This window comes from Sciurus vulgaris (assembly GCF_902686455.1).
Source record: "Sciurus vulgaris genome assembly, chromosome: 11".
Taxonomy (NCBI): Eukaryota; Metazoa; Chordata; class Mammalia; order Rodentia; family Sciuridae; genus Sciurus; species Sciurus vulgaris.
In genome coordinates this window covers 24,306,700-24,327,676 of record NC_136472.1, presented here as the reverse complement: position 1 = coordinate 24,327,676, position 20,977 = coordinate 24,306,700, and the positions used below count along the sequence as shown (strand labels likewise).

The 20,977-nt window shown below is 34.4% G+C and overlaps 2 protein-coding genes and 1 pseudogene across 3 annotated transcripts in view; 1 reads left to right on the top strand and 2 right to left on the bottom strand.

The window, feature by feature from the left end:
* Positions 1-20,977, bottom strand: part of LOC306639797 (olfactory receptor 4C11-like) — a 337,410-nt pseudogene that overhangs the window by 137,320 nt on the left and 179,113 nt on the right. The window lies entirely within an intron of this gene.
* LOC306638485 (olfactory receptor 4S2-like) overlaps positions 1-20,977 on the top strand; it is a gene marked incomplete at both ends in the record, with an annotated part of 194,242 nt that overhangs the window by 43,116 nt on the left and 130,149 nt on the right.
* LOC306638489 (olfactory receptor 4P4-like) lies at positions 6,510-18,680 on the bottom strand (the record flags this gene model as incomplete). Its single annotated transcript, XM_079101740.1, is given in 4 exon segments — positions 6,510-7,441; positions 12,481-12,628; positions 17,959-18,239; positions 18,242-18,680. Coding segments are annotated over 4 exon segments (1,800 nt in total).

Here is a 20,977-nt window from a genome sequence, read left to right as displayed (position 1 = left end):
GTCTAAATAGCAGATGACATGGAATATTGTGCTTTACACAATGTGTTCTTAAATTTTCCAATTTGAGAAAGAATTAAATTCCAGAGAATAAAATATAATAAAGCCTGATATTTGTAAGTGAAAAACAAAAAACAACAACAACAAAAAAAAAACAAAATCAGCCTCAGCAAAAGCAAGGCCACTAAGCAGCTCAGTGAGACTCTGACTCTAAATAAAATACAAAATAGGGCTGGAGATGTGGCCCAGTAGTCCAGTGCCCCTGAGTTGAATTCCTGGTACAAAAGCAAAACAAAACAAAATGAAACAACAAGTAAACATGTAGCAGGCATGAGCAAAGGATGGTATATATCTTTAAAACATCACTAGGATCATGTAATTTAGGTTACTTTAAGTTACTTAGGCTTTCTCAGAAAACTGATGTTTTTATGATGCATAAATTTCCCTGTACCTCTAATAGATCACATTTCCATCATGTACTTTGTTAGAAATTAATATTTCTTCAGCTTGCTTTGGTGTATTTGTGCTATACCATTCTCCTTTCCTTTACTTACATTATTGCCTTTTAGTTGATGTACTTAGATCACACACACTGAAGGAAATTAGAATATATTTGGTTTAAAGTCTGTCATCCTACCAATTATTTTATAAGTTATTCAACTCTTTCTGGTCTTTGTTTTATGTAATCTGCTTCACTGATTTTGACTCATTTTAAAAATACATTTTTGGCTTCTGAAATGAATTATTATTTTTGCAGCATTTGACTGTCATGTACACCTAATTAGAACAAATTAAAAATTAATAAAAAAATTAAGTTGTCTCTCCAGAGATAGCAACATTCTTTTAAGTGATTATGCTATCAAATAATACCCCTACTGGCATGTGGTTAAGGAATCTTAGAATTTTCCCAATAACTCCCCCTTAAGGATCACTGTGGGAAGCCATCTTTATGTAGCCGAGTCAGACTAGGTTGAGCCATGTGATGCAGAGGCCTGGCTTCTAGGAACTCTGGGGAAGTGTGTGTTGCTCCTTAGGAGTGGTTCCCTGTCTCCTGAAATTTTCCCCCTAAGAGGATGGGTCCCCTAATTCTACACTATCCTGTCCATCACAGAAGAAGCTCCTCCCAGTCCTTGCCCCTTCACCTGTGTCTATAAATAAGAGAGTTGGGCCATCGAGGTTGAATGCTGTAAAGAGGTCAGAGCTGGCATGGCTGGATGGTCACATCTCCTCTCTCGTAAAAGAGTGTTGGCTCTCATGTGTTTATTGAGTAGATAAGATTTTGGGGTAATGGAGAGAAAAACCACCAATATTCTCCTGGAGCAATTGACCCTTTCCTCCTCCTCTGGATGTGGCAGAGAGGACCCTGACTGATCACACCATTTTTATTTTATCTTTTAGTTTTCACTATATGTAAACAATATGCTTTTTCTCTCATTGTTATAAATGGTCTTCTCTTAGGAACCTATCTTTCTGAGTTTTACTTCTAGAGCAATTAAAGATAAGAAAAAGGGAAAAAAAATGGTAGATGATGAGAAAACAATATCTAGGATGGATCCTGTAGTACTGCTTTAGAGGCAGAGATTTTAGGATGAATTTATCTTTAGCTCACACATACACACATGCCTCTCTCTCTCTCTCTCTCTCTCTCTCTCTCTCTCTCTATATATATATATATATATGTATATATATGTATATGTATAGATAGATAAGCAATCATACACATAAGCAATCACATACACTTTGGCATACAAAGGTTAGTATACATAAGTATAGGACCTAGTTCTTAATTCTGAGAGGAGTAGAAATACTGTCATCCCATTCAAAACAAGCCTGCCTGCCATGTTCACTACCTATCTCTTGGTGGCAAATACCATATTCCAATAACAGGGAAACAGGACATGTAGGGGAAATGGTAGATTCCAAGACTCCAATGGGGGAAAAAAAAATGAGTTTTAAGAATCTTGCAATTCTTAAAATTATGTGCTCAAACAAACAAACAAAAAAAATTGGGTACATATCAATGAAGCAGAGGGACCAACATGATAGTGTTCCAAATGACCAAAGAGGGAATAATTAAAGCAACAAAGTAAATAACGTAGCATTACATTTACAGCAAAACATAGAATGAATATAAATAAGTCTATACTAATATAAATTAAACAAGGACTAAATAAATAAATAAGAAAGAAGAGGAAAATATTTTAAAGTGATGATTCCAGGAATGTATGTAATAAATCTTTCTTAAAATTATTTCCCAAAAATTACTACCATCACAGGGTGTGAACTATACCATTCATAGTTCCTGTGCATCTACACTGACTATTTAGTGTATCAATCCAAAGAAAAGATTAGGTACAGGGACTATAGTAACTTTTACTGTGCAGAGACGTGGTAAACAAATATTGTCTTAACAAAGTAATAATATTTAAATAACATTGATATCATATGAAGATGATTGAGATGACATAACAAGTAGGATTTCTAATCTTTTTGGTATTATATCCAAAAAATCATAATTCAGATTGGGGAGTATCTGATCAGTATTCTCAAGATACTGAGGAATAATAGTAAAAAGACAAAAACAGAAGTGATCAAGGTTAGAGGAGACAGTAAGGATACAATTTAACTAGATGCAATATGGTGTCCTGAATTGAATCCTGGAATGGAGAGAGGTTATTAATGAAAGAACTGATAAAATCCAAATGAAGTCTGAAATGCAGTTAATAGGAATGTATTAAAGTTGTTTTCTGAATATTGACAAATGAATCATGGCATTACAAATTGTTAAGAACTGGAAAAACTGTATAACTGCCATTCTGACTGGAGTGAGATGGAATCTCAGTGTAGATTTACTTTGCACTTCTCTAATTGCTGGAGATGTTGAACATTTTTTCATATGTTTTTTTGACCATTTGTAGTTTTCAATGAAGTGTTTGTTCTGTTCCTTTGCCCATTTATTGACTGGGTCAGTTATTTTTCTGGTGTTAAGTTTATTGAGTTCTTTGTATATCCTGCAAATTAATACCTTATCTGAGGTACTCCTGGTAAAGATTTTCTCCCAATCTGTAGTATCTCTGTACACATTCTTGATTGTTTCCTTTGCTTTGAACAAGATTTTCAGTCTGATACCATCCCACCGATTGATTCTTGTTTTAACTCCTTATGCTTTAGGAGGTAACCTAATTTAATCTATGATAAAAATATATAATATATAATATATAATTGCTTCACAATGAAAATAAATGTTGTCATTCTACTTTTTCAATTAACATAAATAGTTCCAAAATAAAATAAAACAAAGAAATTTACTATGATCTCTATAGAACCATAGTCAATAATAATTAATTCAAACTTTCTGAATATTTTTCTCATTTTTTTCTTTGTGTTTTTATGTTTGTGATATTTATTTGTAACTTTAAATCTTGCATATGATATTCAGTATTGTATATATACTTGTTCTTATTAAAATTCTTGCTGTACATTATTTTGCTGAAGGAAGTCCAAAATTGTTGTGAGATAAGAAGCACATAGTAAAGGTATTTTTCAAAATAGTACATTCTAACTTACATGAAATAGGCTTGTACAATAAATAACACCATATATTTATGTTCAGACAATAAACATGTATCCGAAAAAAATAAAATCAGAATAAAAGTGATAAAAAGCACACCAATTTTTGCAACAGCAAGAGCTAAGTTAGGGAACCAGCCAAGATGCTCACCAATAATTGATGTGAGAAAGAAAAATGATGTATATAGACTCTTTGGAATTTTACTCAGATAAAGAAGAATGAAATTATGCCAGTCGCTGGTAAATGGATGGAATTTGAGAATATCACATCCAGTGAAATAATCCAGGCTCAGAAAGACAAGGATCAATATTTTTATTTTACATGTGGAAACTTGACCAAAATAAGGGGGGCAAACATGAATGGGGGAGAATCCCATGAAAGAGAAATGAGTAGGGTAGAAGAAGTGGATAGATGGGGAGGCAGGAGGGATGGGAGGAGAGGACCTGCAGAATGAAATGGACCAAATTATGCTATGTGCATAAATGAATAGATCTCAGTGAATGTCACCTTTATGTACATCCATTAAGCACTAATTTAAAAAACTCTACAAATAAATAGAGAGCAGGGGCAGGGAGCAGTTGAGGGAAATATGAAGTCTTAGGGACTACAGTGGATTAAATTACTTTCCACGTCTCTATGAGCATACCCAAATGGATCCCAATATTATGTAAAAGTGTAATGTACTAATAAAAATAAAAAGAAAGGTCAAGAATGGTTGGTGTCATTAGGAAAGACTTCCTAAGGGTCAGGACATTTGAATGGCCCATAGGAAGTTAGGCAGTATCTGATTAAGAAAATATGAAGCAGGTAGATCATTTAGATGAGGGGGGAACAGGAGGATCAAAGGTATGGAACTGAGGTGCCCACGGTGTGAGTTCAGAAGAAAGGAAATTGCCAGTTCACCTATGATCTGCTTGTGAGTGGCAGGGCATGGCTAAGGACTGGGAACTGTTTATTTATAACAAAGTTCCTTTACTCAGTTGAGAGGTTCATACGTTCTAACTGAATCAAGAATTTAGAAGTTCAGAAGGTGAAGCAAGTGAAAGTTGTGTCTATCACTAAGTTTCTTGTTCAGGAATCAAAGGGGAATCAAAGCCATTATGTGTTCAGAGGAGTCCCAGAAATGACCAGAGGACCAATTGTGCTGTTTTGGAATACAGTTTAATTCCTTGCATGAGTTTCCTGGGTCTAAAGCAGGGAGGGGCTTTCTTTCATGTGCATTTTATTTTATTTTTTCAGTTTCACATTATGAACCTTATTATGTTGCGAGTTTTACTTAGAGATTTAATATTAAAAAATTACAAAAGTTACTTGATTTAGTCAAATTGACATAGTAAAGAAGGGGTAAAATTTGAAATACAGTTTTGTACTATGAAACACTTTAGTCTCCCCAAAGTTGATGTGGAATTAATCTGAGTGTCCTTTGATAATGGGAATAGAATGTACCAATTCCTTTTAAATCCATCTGGCTTCATCTTGAGTACTTTACCTTGATTCATTTATTATTTTATTAGGAAATTTTTCAATATTTATTCTTCAAGAAAGACACATGAGTTGTTTTATCTATAAACCACATGAAAATGAAGTATTGCTGTTGTTTTGCTTTATCATGAAGTGCAAATCTGACAAAAAATCTGTCATTTTCAAAATGTTCCCCTCAAGCATTCAGACTTTGCCAAATGAGCCATTATGTTGTTTTTGTTAAAGGAAAGAGCTTTAAATCAGGCAATATTTTGTTTTCACAGTAACTTGACAAAATAGTAATTTACCAAGTTCTTCTACTAAAACAATTTACATCACCTTTATTTTTATGACTTTCATTTTTCTGTGTATAATCACTAGAGTGAGTATTGTATTTACATGTTCTAAAACACTGCACTTTAACTATAATCCTACTCATAATCTTGTTAATTTTTTCTCTCTTATTTGCCCTTTCTTCCTTCCTTTCTTCCTTCCTTTCTCTTTTCCTGTTTCTTCCCCACCCCCTCTTTCCTCCCTGTTTCTTCCCCACCCCCTCTTTCCTCCCTCCCCTTTCATTTTTCCAGTACTGGAGATTGAACCCAGGTGCTTTACCACTGAATTATGTCTCCACCTCTTTTTACATTTTAGTATTTTAGTTTGAGATAGGGTCTTAGTAAATTACTCAGGTTGACCTCAAACTTGTGACTAATCATATTTATAATTTATATTCATATTTATAATTATATTTTTAATTTATATATAATATGTATTATACATAATTATACTAATTATAGATATAATTATCAACTAATTATTGTCTTATTAATTTCTGAAATGCTATGGTTTACTTATTTTATGCTTTATGGGATTTTTTTAAACTATCAAAAATAGAATAGCAAAGAGTAAGTTACCAACATTTTGAGTAATTAATTTTGTGTTACCTTTGCTAGTGATATTTATCCAATGCTTGTCAACATATTTAATGCTCAGGAATGACTTTAATCCAGACATTATTATTCTTACTATTATATGGATTTCTTGTTATGTAATGAATACTACTGAAGGTCTTTTAGGTGAAAATATTATCACAAATTAAAGTTCTTTATTCAATTTATAGATAATAACTTCTCCTTTGCCACAGAGAACTTGCATAACATAGCCTAGCCACTAATCTTGTAATGTATAATAAAATTATCATGAAGGTTGTCCTCTTTATGTCATGATTCACTGCCCAAAATTATCCTTACTGTATCCTGAATTACTTTCACACATGTAACCCTACTCACAGTATGTAATTAAGCTACAAAATAACTACATTTCTGACTCAATTTTTGCACAGTAGAAATAGTGTTAGATCAGTAGTTATATTTCACCCCTAAATCCACTCTTGGCATTCATAGAATGACACCAACGGTATAATTAAGCAGTGAGATCGATTTCTAGCTCTATACTTCTCCACACAGCCCTTTTTATTTTCAAGTTAGCTATGTGTTTGACACCAGACTTTTCTGATGACATGCTTCCTCTTTGTATTTCTCAAAGTATAGACTAAGGGGTTGAACATAGGAGCGATGATGGTGTATAATAGTGCACACACTTTATCTTCTGGAAAACTGGTAGGAGGTCTAAGGTAGATAAAGATGGAAGGTCTGAAAAATAAAACTATCACGGTGACATGAGACCCACAAGTAGAGAGGGCTTTGCGTCTTCCCTCAGCTGAATGATGTCTTAAAGTGCACAGTATAATGACATAAGAGACAAACAAAACCACGAATGTCACTAAGGTAACCATGCCTGAATTAGCAACCACCAGGACACCAACAGTAGTGGTATCACTGCAGGCAAGTTTTAGCAAAGGGAAAATATCACAAAAATAGTGATCGATTTTATTAGGGCCACATAATGGCAGCTGGATTGCTATAAAAAACTGAGGAAAGGAATGGACAGCCCCACCAGCCCAAGCAGCTAGAACCAGGAGGTGGCACCTTGCTTTGCTCATGATAATCAGGTAGTGAAGAGGTCTGCAGATGGCGACATAGCGATCGAAGGCCATGATTGTGAGGATGAAGACATCAATACTTCCAAAAATATGTATGGCAAAGATTTGGAACATGCAATTACCATAGGAGATGATTTTTCTTTTCACCAGCAGGTCACCAATCAGTTTGGGTGTCACACAGGAGGTATAGCAGATGTCCATAGAAGACAAGTGGCAGAGGAAATAGTACATTGGCTGGTGAAATAGAGGGCTGCATCGAATGGAGATAAGGATCAGAAGGTTTTCCAGCAAAAGGGCGATGTAACAAAGTAAGAGGAGCACAAAGCACAATGTTTGTGTGCTCCGTTCATCAGAAAGTCCTAGAAGAATAAATTCTGAGACATTCCTCTGGTTTTCCATACGTCTCAGTTTGTCTTATAAACATGAGTTTAGTATCTAAAAAGAAAGGACACCTTTGCTGTGGGAAACTTATACACAAGTCATCATATGCAGTCATTCACAAATTAAAAATCTGTGCTTTTAAAATCAGCTTGGGTGATGAAAATATCATAGGTATGGCATTAAGTGTGGTCCATACTGTGAAAAATAATATTTCTAATTACACAAGTCTATTGCCATCAAGGAGATAAATTTCACCCATTTTCTAATTTTCCTCTCATCATGAATTTAGTATTGCTATAAAATTTCCTAATACACATTATGTATTTATGATAATCTATGATATGTATTAATAAAATAAATATTTGTATCAGCTATCCTAACATATGTATTCCTGAATGTATTTGTATTCATATAAAATATAATTGTTTTGTATAGTTTGACAATATTTTATAACAAAGTGAAAATTATCAGGTTCATAGTGTTCAAGTGTTAAAACCACATAGGACTTCAATATTTTTTATTTTTTTACTAAATTTTTCCTTATTCTCTTACAACTAAGAGAATTCTAATGATATGGATTATTAGTAATAGATAGATGTGTTTATCTGAAACAGATTGATGTAAAAATTATAGTGAGAGAAATAGGTTAGTAAACAATTGTCCTGTCAATTAATATCCAAACCCCTGGTTTTCAATACAAGAGGCACAGACCAAGAGAATCCAAGTATTTCTCTGGATCATCAGGTACTCACCTGTGGATGTTAGAGGCCTGATATCCTGGTTCTCAAGTTATCCTGATTTAGGCTATTTGCATACTTGATCCAAAGCAGAGTATGGTGCTATGCAGGACAGTGAAAGAGGACAGGCTTCAGAATCCTCATCTTGGCCCCCAAGGACATGCAAGATGACAGATTATCACACCAGCAAAGTTCTGAAGTATTATGTGACTGTATTTAGAAGTTAACAGAAGCATATGACCCAATATTCTTTTTGTCTTTTAATGCTTTTATTTATAACTAAGTGTGGGGTTCCTTGTGGCATATCCACACATGAACACAGCACAACGTGAGCAATTTTATTCCTCAGTGCCCTCTCTTTCCTTCCTTCCTACCCAACACCCTACCTATACCTTTCAGGTCTCCTATTTTTGTTATTTATTTATTTATTATTCCAATCAGTTCGGTGTAACTTTTTATTTTTCAGTTTTAGATAACATGCATTCCTTAAAATGGAATTCTGATTTGTTTTGAGGTCACAGTGGATATTTAACCCACAGTTTCTCCTAAAATCCCATCTTACATTTATAGGGATCACGCTCTGATGATCACAGCTGTTAGCAGAGGGGAAGGCATGTTGAATACAATCGGGGAGAAGAACTGCTTCCCTAAAACATATAATATTGTCTTGATCATACCTTTTCAATTTTTAAACTAATTTGGCATCAAAGTTATGAAAGTATAATATTATGCATTTGCTTCATATGTGGCTGGAATTGTGTCAACAACATTATAGATGCATGGAGAGATGTAAAATAAATTGGATGGTGAACTGTTTAAATTCAAATAGCATTTATATAGCTGTCAACATCTGAAGATATAAAGAAACCCAGTACCTAAATGTTTCTAAGATTCAGAGATTTTGTATTAACCAAACTTTACCCTTATAATTATCTTATTTTCACTATTACTATAGTTACATAGAGTTAATGTAGAAATTAGAATCAGAGCAATCTTACTAATAATTTATGAGACATTAATTATCCAATATAAGAATAGACGCTGTCTAAATTTACTCTTATGAATTCTGTTATCTGCCTTTTAAATGTCAGAAAAATTCAACAAGGAACTCAGAACACAGAATTAACTCTCTTCCCTTCTATACCACTCATGAACCTTGACATAATGTTTAATCTCTGTAAACTTTAATTTCTGCATCTATAATTTGGGATATTATTACACAATACAACCTTATAAGGAGGAACCGAAGAATTATTATGAAACACCTCAGTCTCATACATGATTAACAGTTACACGTTAGTTTTATCATAGGTTGTGTAAGAGCAGTTTCTGACATTGCCATGTGCACGTACATAAACAAGTTCAGTGAAGAAATAAGGAAAAGCATATAACAAAATAGATATAATGAGGGTATTCAGAGAAATTTCTGTTTCAACAACCCATTACTAAAACTAAATAAAATTACTCTGAAAGATATTTTGCTGTTGTTCTTTGAGCATTGCTGAACACTATTCACTAGGCTGAATTTTTCATGCATTTTAAATTATATTCAAAAGATTATTTGACCTCTTTTTTAGGGTTAAATACAAATTCTACATTCCTCTTGATTTTACCATCAAGATAATAAGAGTAATTACTCTTGTAGATTAAGTAAAGATTCTACTTTACATAACTTCAAATTTGCTACATCTGGTGTCAGAATATGACATGCAGCAAACTTACCTTAGATGAATCTGATGATTAGAGTGCACTTTAAGGTGGCACATTTTTGAAAGTTGGGAAATTATTTCTTCCTGTTTGGAGATGTCAAAGTTAAACCATCCTGTTCAGAATATGGATAGGCACATACGGGCTAAAGCAGGACTCAATGAAGTTCACCGCAACTTGAAAATTTTAGTGAAATCTTTGCCTCAACTATTCTCATTCTCATCTGTAGTTCTGCTTGTGAATAAAATAGATAACAAGTTTCCATAGTAATTGAATTACCTTATGTTGTAAAAGAAACCATAATGTTCAATAGAGAGGAGGAAGACAATGGTGAGAGAGGGCACCAGAAAGTGCTGGGGAAAATAATCTACTGTGTTATGCTTGTCCTTCCACACAACTATCACAATGAATCCCACTTATGTATACAATGATAATGTACTAATTAAAATAATGGAAATTGCAACTGGTAGGAGATCATTAGAGTAGAGCAAGTAGATGGTGTGGGGCAAGAACAGGTGAAGGATAGGTGAGATCCTGGGGAAAGGGAGCGAACATATCGTGTTATGTGTATGTGTAAGTGTAATGCACCAATGAAAAAGTTTAAGAAATTATATTCTTGGGAATGGAATTAAGGAGAGTACTTTTAAACAGCATGTATATCCTCCAAGAGCACTGTCAATGGTAATTTATAGACCGTCAGGACTGAGTTGCTGTCAGGATAGCCTGAGACTAGGTAAGGAAGGTTGCTTCCCTACCAATTCTTCTCCAGTCTCTAAATCTAATACAGAGATTTGCAGACTTGTTCAGGTCAATTCTCTCAAATTACTTCTGAATGTTAGCAGTCTTAAATCTTTTGTAGGTTTTCATCCATTAATAACCATTAATCATTAGAAATACAAGCCTCACAGAACAAAAACAAATGTATTTTTAATTTCTCATGAAAGCAAATGCTATTTTAAGTCTTAGGAGTGATTCATTTTATACCTATTCCTGAAGAAATTTTGGTTCAGAAGAGCAGAATTTAAACTTGAGGATAATGCAAGAATTAATAGCTCTTTGTGCACTCCCAGAGGTATAAACAGATAATCAAGTGCCTCTGAGCAACTATCAGAGGCAATTCCCTGGTGCCACTTGCATTTTCTGGCTGTAACTTTACTTTTTACTTACTTTTGCCTGGATCAGGCATTGCTTCTCTGGAGAAGAAAATGCTTTGGTTATACAGAGCAGGTCAGGAAATTCTGTGTGCCTTATTTTCATCTGCATTCTAAATGAAGGAGGAAAACAAAGGCTTGTGGAATAATAATATAATGTTAGTTTTCAGGGATATATGAGGTGAGGAGGAGGAAGAGCAAAGAGAAGCAAAGATAGGCATTTGTAGTTCAAAAAATGGGTTATTATCAACAGTGATATTCATGCTTAAAGTAGATAGTTCATTAAAATTGGTGACAAGCAAGGTCAGGACCAAGACCTAGCTTTTCTTGCCAAGAGTTAACATTTATGTCACCCATGTCGATGGAATGGATGATAGAAGTGACAAGAAAAATGAATAATATGCTGTTCCCAAAGCACATACCAGGGTGGAAAAAGGATATCATTAGGTGCCAACATATACTGATAGTGTGACAGGAAAACTGCACTCACTGCATATTAAAACTGTATTCATTTATTTACTTTTATTTATAATGTTGGAGCAGGGTCTTGCTAGGCTTTCCAGGCTGGCCTCAAACTTGTGGTCAACCTGCCTAAGCCCCATGAGTAGCTGGAATGTCATGTGCCACTGTGCCAGCTTAAACTGGGCAATTTTTTAATGGGAATATGCGCAATACAGGACTAAAAGACAATGAAATTCACTGCCCACTTTGTGTGTCCTTAATGTTTACTTTTGTTCTTAATTGAAATTTTGCTTACATATAACACCCAATAAATCTTAAGTATGCCAAATATTTTCTAGTAAAAAAATTTTCATATGCTACAAGGTTGTTCAGATCTTTAGAAAGAAATTTTATAGAATCAATGACAAAATCACATTCTCACCCAGCACAATGGGTGGTCGAACTCTCTACAACCAGGGAAAATGGATAATACACTCACCATTAGGTCTCATTGACTGGTTGGATTTGTGTGAAGATCAGAAAATGTTCAGCCCTGAGATCCTCATTTCATCAATATAGCTCAGCATTGAAATATACAATAAATTTCAGAGAATTACACAGTAATTCAACTTACCAAGATTAGTACCCCCCAAATAATTGGCAAATCTCAAAATGTTTCAAGGATCTACAGGTTTCTGAGAAGAATGGACTTCAAACACTCACTAAAATCATCAGGGATGAAGGAGAAGTACACATTCATCCATCAGGGAAGCCGGCTGGAAAATCTGCATTTCAATCGAACAGCATCTTAACACAAGCACAGACCAAATGATTAAAAAGTATTTTATATTCATTCAAAATCTTCTGCACATTTTTAAGTCCTAGCATTCTGTGTCTACAGAAAATTAGTTTACCTAAAGCAACATATAAACTTAAATATCAGGCCAGAATTAATAGGTCATTGAAAGCTCTAAGAAGTATATTCCTTTCTCATGAGATTTCTGAATAGATCCTGGTTAAATCCTTCCAAGCCACTCTCCATGGTAATGGTGCCTGGTGCCCCTGTGTATGTTCCTTGCAACTGTGGGCCAGTCTGGCTCTGGTACCAGTCACTTGGAGATTCCATAATGCTGTAGCCAACAGGGCACTCTGGACAATTCCTGGTCTGTGCTCTTCTAGCTTTCTGAGGAATAGGAAGGAAAATGGCATAGCCTATAATGTTATTGTTTTAACTTCAGGGAACATCTCAGATGGGGATGAACAAAGAGAATCAGAGACAGATGTTTGTATTTCAGACATGGTCTATTGCTGACCATAAGTATAGAGATTTGATTAGTCAATATGCCGGGGTCCAGCCCTAGCAGCGGTCGTGGTGGTCACAGGTGATGGAGTAGGCGTCAGTGAGGTGGAGAACCAAGCAACACAAACTCAAGGAATGGATGCTAAGTTCTAAATTTTATTTTTCGCAGCCAGCTTTTTATATTTTAAAAGGTTGACAGTTACAAATGTTTTTCCAGAACAGGAAAAGATCACAAGGAAAAATAACAAATATCTTGTATAATCATTACTAGACCAGGCAATGAAGTATTCTAATTATTTTTAGTAATTGCTTACTCATGATAACCTATAACTAAACAATAAGACATATTAATATTGCTTAACTAATCATAAATATTAAAGCAAGTTCAGCAGGGTTGAGTAAATGTCAGTTGTGTGGCTACTGCTGTGGTTAATAAGTGCTAGACAGTTTAAGCTAAAAATAATATGACATCATCTTCTACTGTGTGAACTTAACATTGAGGAACTTTTTCTCCGGAGGATAGGTGGCCAATAATATTTACAGCATTTAGTAACTCCTAACCTTTAAGAAATGGAATATCTTGCACTCTTGTATGTATAGTTTGAAACCAGATTATAACATGTCCTGATTTTACATCTAAATATCCTGTGGGAGATAAAGGAGGGTCTAAATCCAGGGGCTTAAGAAGCATCCCTCTATAAGGATGACACAGCTTTCTATTAATTAAATAAGCATTGTCATAAGGTGTTTTAACTGTAGAAACTCTATTTTCTTTATTTCTTCTGTTCCTGTTAATCATTCCTGATGGGGTTGGAGTTATTGGCTACATACTTCAGGTCATCTGAGAGTAGTCAACAGGGGATTGGCAGCTAGAATCTATTTTTGTATTTTCTCATAACATTCTTGGTTACTCAAAGTTTCATAACAAATGACTAAATCTGAAATCACTGTTTCATTAGAAGTCTGGTTTTTATGTTTTAACCCTGGTTCTGCAAGATCATAACTAGTAACAAATTAACTGTTGCCAGAGAGTAACATCACTGGGAGAGATGGTTGAGGAATGAGAGAAAAGAAAAAGGAGAAATTTAAAAAAATAAAAACTCCTTTGCCCATACATTGGGCACTAGGTAAAGGATCCATCATAAGGTAAAGATCACGTGGAATATTCAGAGGAAGATGGCACTCAAAGGGCACTAAAGCTATATTCTACTTATTCTTTACAGTGGATATCCATGGTTGTTGAAGCTCAGCCTTAGCCCCACACACTCCAGTTGGTGTCTCATTTCCAGCAAGACAAATTCGTAGATTTTAAGATTCCTCATAGTTTTAAAACTTTAGGAAATCCAATTGAATATACCTGATACTGTTGGCACTAAACTAGTTAGCAAATAATAGTAATACTTTGTTAAGGGATTACTAGGTGATTTACATTAGTCATATATTCTATACTTGTATGTTAACATAACTATTATTAGCTCTATTAGATAAGAACACAGAAGCTTCTAGAGGCTTAAGAGCCAGCTTAAACAGCTAGAAAGCAGAAGGATGATAATGGGTTCTTCTACAGGATTTGCTTCAAGAATTTGAAAGCTAAGGATTACTGAGTAGATAAAAGTTTATTACTCTAGTAAAAAAATATTTCAAAACTCTGTGTTGTACAGTTTTTCAACTTCAACATTATGCTCATCAGTGATCAAACTTCACTCAAGCTACTCCATGGAAGATTGCCTCTCAACCCTCTAACCACTTACCCTACAAACACACACTCCAGGATGCCCCTTAGAAATATGAACGGTGTTGCATTTAAGATTTCAGATGTGGAACTCAACCAAAGTCACATACTTTTTATGTTGTAAATATTTAATTTCAGTGAGTTCGATATATCCTTTATTAATGGTTCATACTCTGAAAGTAAATAAAGGTGATCCTGTCACTAAAGTCAAACACTACTGCCTCTGTGACTTTTCCTTCATGTTGACATGACTATTGAGATGGGAATAATTCAAATCAGGAAAGTCAGTAACATTTAATTCAGTTATTTTATTATCAATGTATGATTGTTAATGACAGTAGGAGATAATTCAGATAGATATCATTAATAAATGATAAATGAACTTAGTTCATTTAAAAACTAATTGCCTATTTAAGGGTCATAAAATATTCTACATATAAAGTTCTAATATTACTTTTAAATTGTACATGTCTAAGATCTATTGTGAATTAAACTTGTACTGGCAGTGAGGCATAAAGGGGTTCTTGTTTGTTTTGTATATAATAGAAAAACATCCAATACTTCCACAACACTTTGTTGAAAAAGCTACTTTTCTTTCCCAATTTGCTGACATAACTTTGCTCAAATTAATTATATAAATTCAAATCTATTTCGAAGTTCAATTGTCATCTTTTCATCATTTTAATGTTTTAGAATATAGCATTTATGTAAGAAATGTAAATTCTCCAAATTTGCTCTTTTTTAGGCTGCAGAAACTAACTTACTTCCTGTGCATTTCCATATAAATAGTATGATATGTTTTCAAAATTATACAAGTTGCATCTTCAGATTTTGTTGGAAATTATTTCAATCCAGAGATTAACTTGAGAATCTTCACAATATTGAGTAGTCTGCATCATAAGTTCATCTGTTTCTATTCATTAACATAATCAGATTCTCTTAGCAAGGATTTCAGTTGGTAGTGTACATGTCTTGCTCATATTTTATAATCAATGCCTGGGGATGTAGTTTACTTGTAGGGCACTCTACTAGCATGGGTAAAGCCCTAGATTCAATCTCCAGCACTACAAAAACATATTTAGTAACCATCATTTTTAAGTATTTTATATTGGTGATGACATTTTAACTTGGTTATGGTAATCATTTTGCAATGTATATGTAAGCCAAAGCATCATAGACAACATTTTTTTAATTCATCTGTCATATCTGAAAAAATCTAACATAAAATAAAAATGCAATTTCTGGTTTTTAATTGCCAGTACAAACTATAAGAGTGATCTTTGTATGTTGATCTCATCCCTCAAACTCACATTAAAAACTCCAAGTCACATGTATTGAGAAAAACACACTGAAAATGCCTTTAACCACAAGAAATTGATGGTCTATGTAGAAATTCGAAGAAATACACAGGAAAAATCATATAAGTATCTGAGATTGATGAGACAGTAGGAATTCAGGAAGCTCTTCTTTGGTTCTATATTTGAAAGATTTTGTAATTGATAACTATTATTTTTCATTCATGTATGGTAGATGTCACCTTTAAAGCTATCTAAAGAGAGGTTAGGAGGATGAAATTATGAACTGGGCAAAAATATAGAAGCCCAAAATCTATACGAGACCCTGCATCCTTCTGTGCCATATACAACTGACAGTCCAAGTTCCCTTTGTGGGCTTAAACTAGATTGTGGCTCATTGTACATCAGAAATATCATAACTCCAAATAAAATAGTACTATTTCATAAACTTTAGCTGAAGCAACAAACCAAGACACATTTAGCAAAGTCAAAATATTCTGGAAAATTGGTGACCAGAGGTACATTGAAAAGAATGACTATTTGAAATAAGGAATGCTTTGAGATATCAAGGATGTGTGATCAAAACCACAGGACTCTCTGGAGTTTTAAAGAGAATATGAGAATAGCCCACAAGTGCATAAATAAAACTTTCCAATGGATATCTAGATAGAGTGAAGAATAAGGAGAGTATGGTAGAGGGAGGAAATCAAATAAAATTAAGTACCTTTTGCTAGTTCCCAACCAGGACTTCTAACCTACTTCCAGGCTGGCATTTCTGACAGTTCTCAAGTAATATGTTTCTTAGTATTAATGGAGTTCAGGTGACCCTAGAAAATCATTTAATAAAATTTAGTAATGATTGATATATAAATTACCAAGAAATTCCTATGTAATTATATAGATTTTTTAAATTTCCCATTTGCAATAATAAATACTTTCTGAATATGTATGCTTATTCTGATATGCATGACAAAACATTTTATGTTTCTCCCCCATATTTAATACACTGATGTTTTTGTAGATACAAGGCAACATGAGGTTCCTAAACAGTGAATGCTAGGAAAAACACCAAGCAATGAAAAAGCTAAATAACAAAAATTTTGCAGTATAATCAAATAACATTTTCAAACTTTATTCAGTAAAAGTCTGTGGACTTTTGAGAAAAGCAAAAAAGTGATAATAAAGTGCTTTGGTTTGGTTTTTGTTTTCAGTTGTTGAATAGCAGTCATGCTATTAGGATTTCATTGATATACTCTCAAAATCTGCAAGGATTGCATGCTATAAATACATGTACACAATCATCCCACAAAACAAAATGCATTTGTACACACCATATTTCTGTACTGAAAAAAAATTCCAAATGCTCTGTGGAAAAATAATACAATAAGATGACTAAAATCAAGGTAGGAATAAAGTAATTAGTCAGAACCAAATTTATTTTAGAATGGACAGAATATTTTCTGAAGATATTCCAGAGTTTTGCACAATTTGGTGAGGGGAAAAATGAATAGTTATGTGTATCATAAGTTCTAAGATTTGAAACATGAATAAAGGCAATCCCCGGTGACTTTTCCTTCATGTTCACATGACTATTGAGACAGGAATAATTCAAATCAAGAAAGTCAGTGAAATTTATCTCAATTATTTTATTATTAATGTACAATTGTTAATGACAGAAGGAGATAATCTAGACCCTTAAGAACAACACATATCAGTAAATACTACTTTAGGAAAAATTCCATGCTTGTTTACTTACTCTTTAACTTATATCAGAGTCAATTTCTAGACAAAATATACAAATTCAAAGAAATGTTAAAATACAGTACATAATCTTCTGGTTCAATCAAATGATAAAGACATAATTCATAAGAAAAAACTAGCATGGAACATAGGATTATTTAATAGATAGCAAATGTACACAGAATACCAATATAATAAGAGGGAAAAATATAACTGATATAAAGGCAGGTCTTCAAAATATTCCTGAAGAAGAGAGTGGCAGGTGGAGATTATCTCTAAGATGTGAACTCTCCAGCATAGGATCTGAGTCTCAAATGAGAGCAGACTGGGGACACGGTGGGAAGCAGCACAAATGCCTCCCTGATTATTCAGTTATTGATGTGACATCCGAGCCCATACCTTCTGCATGGCAATTTTCATCTCCATATTTCTGAGCATGTAGTTACATGAGAGCTACAGGTTGAGAGAGCTTTGCAATGCCCTGCAGAAGATCTTGTCCTCAGGTGATATAAAATCAATAGATAAGAAGCTACTAGAACAAGAAAAATCACAACTACCACCATCCCTGAGTTGGTGATCACTAAGATGCCAACAATGAGCATGTCTTCGCAGACCAATTTCAAAAGAAACTTCACATCACAAATGTAGTGATCTATCTGATTAGGACCACAAAAAGGCAGCCTGAGCACCAAGAGCAATAGGGCAATGGAGTGCCAAAAACCCATCCCCAGGCCACCACGACCAGCAGGTTGCACTTCCTCCGGTTCATGATGGCCATGTAGTGCAGCGGCTTGACGATGACCACATAGCGGTCAAGAGCCATGGACACCAAGATGAATATTTCCACACCTGCCAGCAAGTGGGCCGTGAAGAGCTGAGTCATGCAGCTGTTATAGGAAAGGGTTTTCCTTGCTGCTGCCAAGTCCCTGATTAGCCGGGGAACCACGGTGGAGGTGTAGCACAGGTCCATGAGGGAAAGGTGGCCCAGAAAGTAGTACATGGGCTGCTCAATGAGGGGACTGCAGGTGATGGTGAGCAGAACGAGGACGTTCCCCACTAAGACCGCCAGGTAACAAAGGAGGAAGAGGACAAAGAAGAGCAGTTCTAGCTCCTCATTTGCCCAAAGTCCCATGAAAACAAATTCCGTGACATTTTTCTGATGCCCCATGAAGTCAACTGGAATCCACAGTGCACAGCAGAAACTTAATTCATCTGAAATGAGACAGAACATAATATATCTTAATAGCCACTTTTCTGTTTTGGAGACTTTTATAAATTATAAAGATATGTAGAAGTAACTGAAGTTATATAGGGTTAATCTTTCAAATCTTTTTAGATATAAATAGTCATTACATTTATAATGATATTTAGTGAAAGCATGCTTTATACTTCAGACTTTTATAAACATTTTAAATGCATTTAACTCTCATGAAAACCCAGGAAGAAAGGTTCTGCTATTCATTTTACACATGAAGTAATAGAGGAATAAAAGGGATCTGTTAATTACACAAAATCATTAAATTAATAAAAAAAAGACTAAAGATATGAAACTGGATCTAATGCCAGATTCCACACCTCTAAGAGGCCTGTAACATTTTCCACAGATCAAATGGAACTGCAGCTGAGTACCATCCCTGTAATAAAAGTGGGGGTATCTTTCATCATCTGTGTTATTTTTTTAACTCTATCATTTTGAAGAAGACTTCTCCTTCTATATTTTACATATAATTTACCTATGAAACTTTATCTCACTACTAATTCATAAATCCAGTAGAATTAATATTTATTTTTTAAAGGTCCAAGACTCTTAATCATAGTAGAAAAATAGCCTGATAATAGTTTTGGTGCCTCTCCATGGTATGTTGGGTCCAAGTTCAGGACATGGAGAGGCTGGAAATAAAGAACCGTGGGCATCAATGCTGATCATCTAAGTAGAGGAGTACAGTGTATTACTGTATGCAAACTTTACCTTTTCCCTAAGATTTCTGAAGGCACAGTTTAGAGGTTACTCCTAATGCACTAGAAACTGTAGGGATCTTGTAGTCTTCGGATGACAGTTTGAAGAACCTCATGCACCCTGCTTTTTTAATCACACCTTCAGGTCGTGCAGCAATTCTGCTACTGTGCATCTGGGAACAGACAGCAAATATATTGAAATATTCACCTTTAACCAGGATCTCAATGTCCCTGTAAATTAAAAAAAAAAAAAAATCTTTACTTCAGACTCTGTATTCTTTCAGTGGAATAAGTGAGAGACCATTATGTTTTCATGGGCAGTCCCTCCACAAAGGAGCATGTAGTAAGTGCCCTCTCAGATGCTCTGCTAACTTCTTTGTTGTTAAGCAAATCATCCTCTCTGAGCCTCCTTCTGCTGGTAAGCAGAGATGATGCTACTCAATCTTCTTGCTGTATGCTGAAAGCAAGAAAAAGGAGTCCATGTAATAATATATGATACAACTTCCCAAGTCCACAGAACAGCCCTGCCCCTCTGAAATCTTTTGCAGAGGAGCAAACTCTTGTAAAGGGAAGTGAATATCAATATTTTCTCTTGATGTTTCCAGCTATTGGATTTTGTATCTGCCAAAAGGAGAAATATTGAAGTATACATTTTAAATACACATTAAGCACACAGAAAAATGTGAGTGTTGCTGTGCTCATTTCAGATTCAAATTTTGTGGGAAAATATGTCAATTGAAAAACAAAGGAATTTCTGGATAATTTCTCATTAAAGTTATGGTTACAGAACTGTAGAAAACTAAAATATTGAAATCATAGAAAGTACAAGTCTTGCTTCAAAATATTTCCTTGATTTTGACAAAAGTACCAGTATTTTTAAACATTGATCCAGGACTGTCCTAGTTATAATGATTGAATATCAGTTAGGATACTAAGGAACTACAGGGGCAAAGATGCTTCAAAGCAGTACCTTGAGCCTTTTCTAGGAGCCCTCTGAAAAAGCCACCTCATGTTGAAATATCCCAGGTCCCATCCTGTTCATAAATCACTTCTGTTCTTACAATACTGAAATTCTCAATGTCTATGTCTCCGTCTCTGTCTATGAATTCTCTCTCTCTCTCTCTCTCTCTCTCTCTCTCTCTCTCTCTCTCCCTCTCTCATAGAAACACAAGGGAGTAGGAGTGAAGAATTTTGAGTCCATTTGATCACATACCATTCATTTAAGTGCATTTTCCAAAAGTTTCTCCTTTACTATGTAAATTCCTTGAGAAAGTTTTCTGTGCAAAATTGTTTGCAAAGTTATGTCAACTTCCCTTTGCCAAGAAAAAAGAGAAATCCATTGAAGTGTCAATCTTGAGAAATGGGTGCATGACTGAGGTCCAGAGAATATGTGGATAGTATGAAACTCGATCAGGAACAATTTTATATGTTTTTCTGTTTAACTATTTATCATATTTTCAACAATGAAAAATTAAAATGGAAAGATGTAGGTGTGATTATTTGATGCAA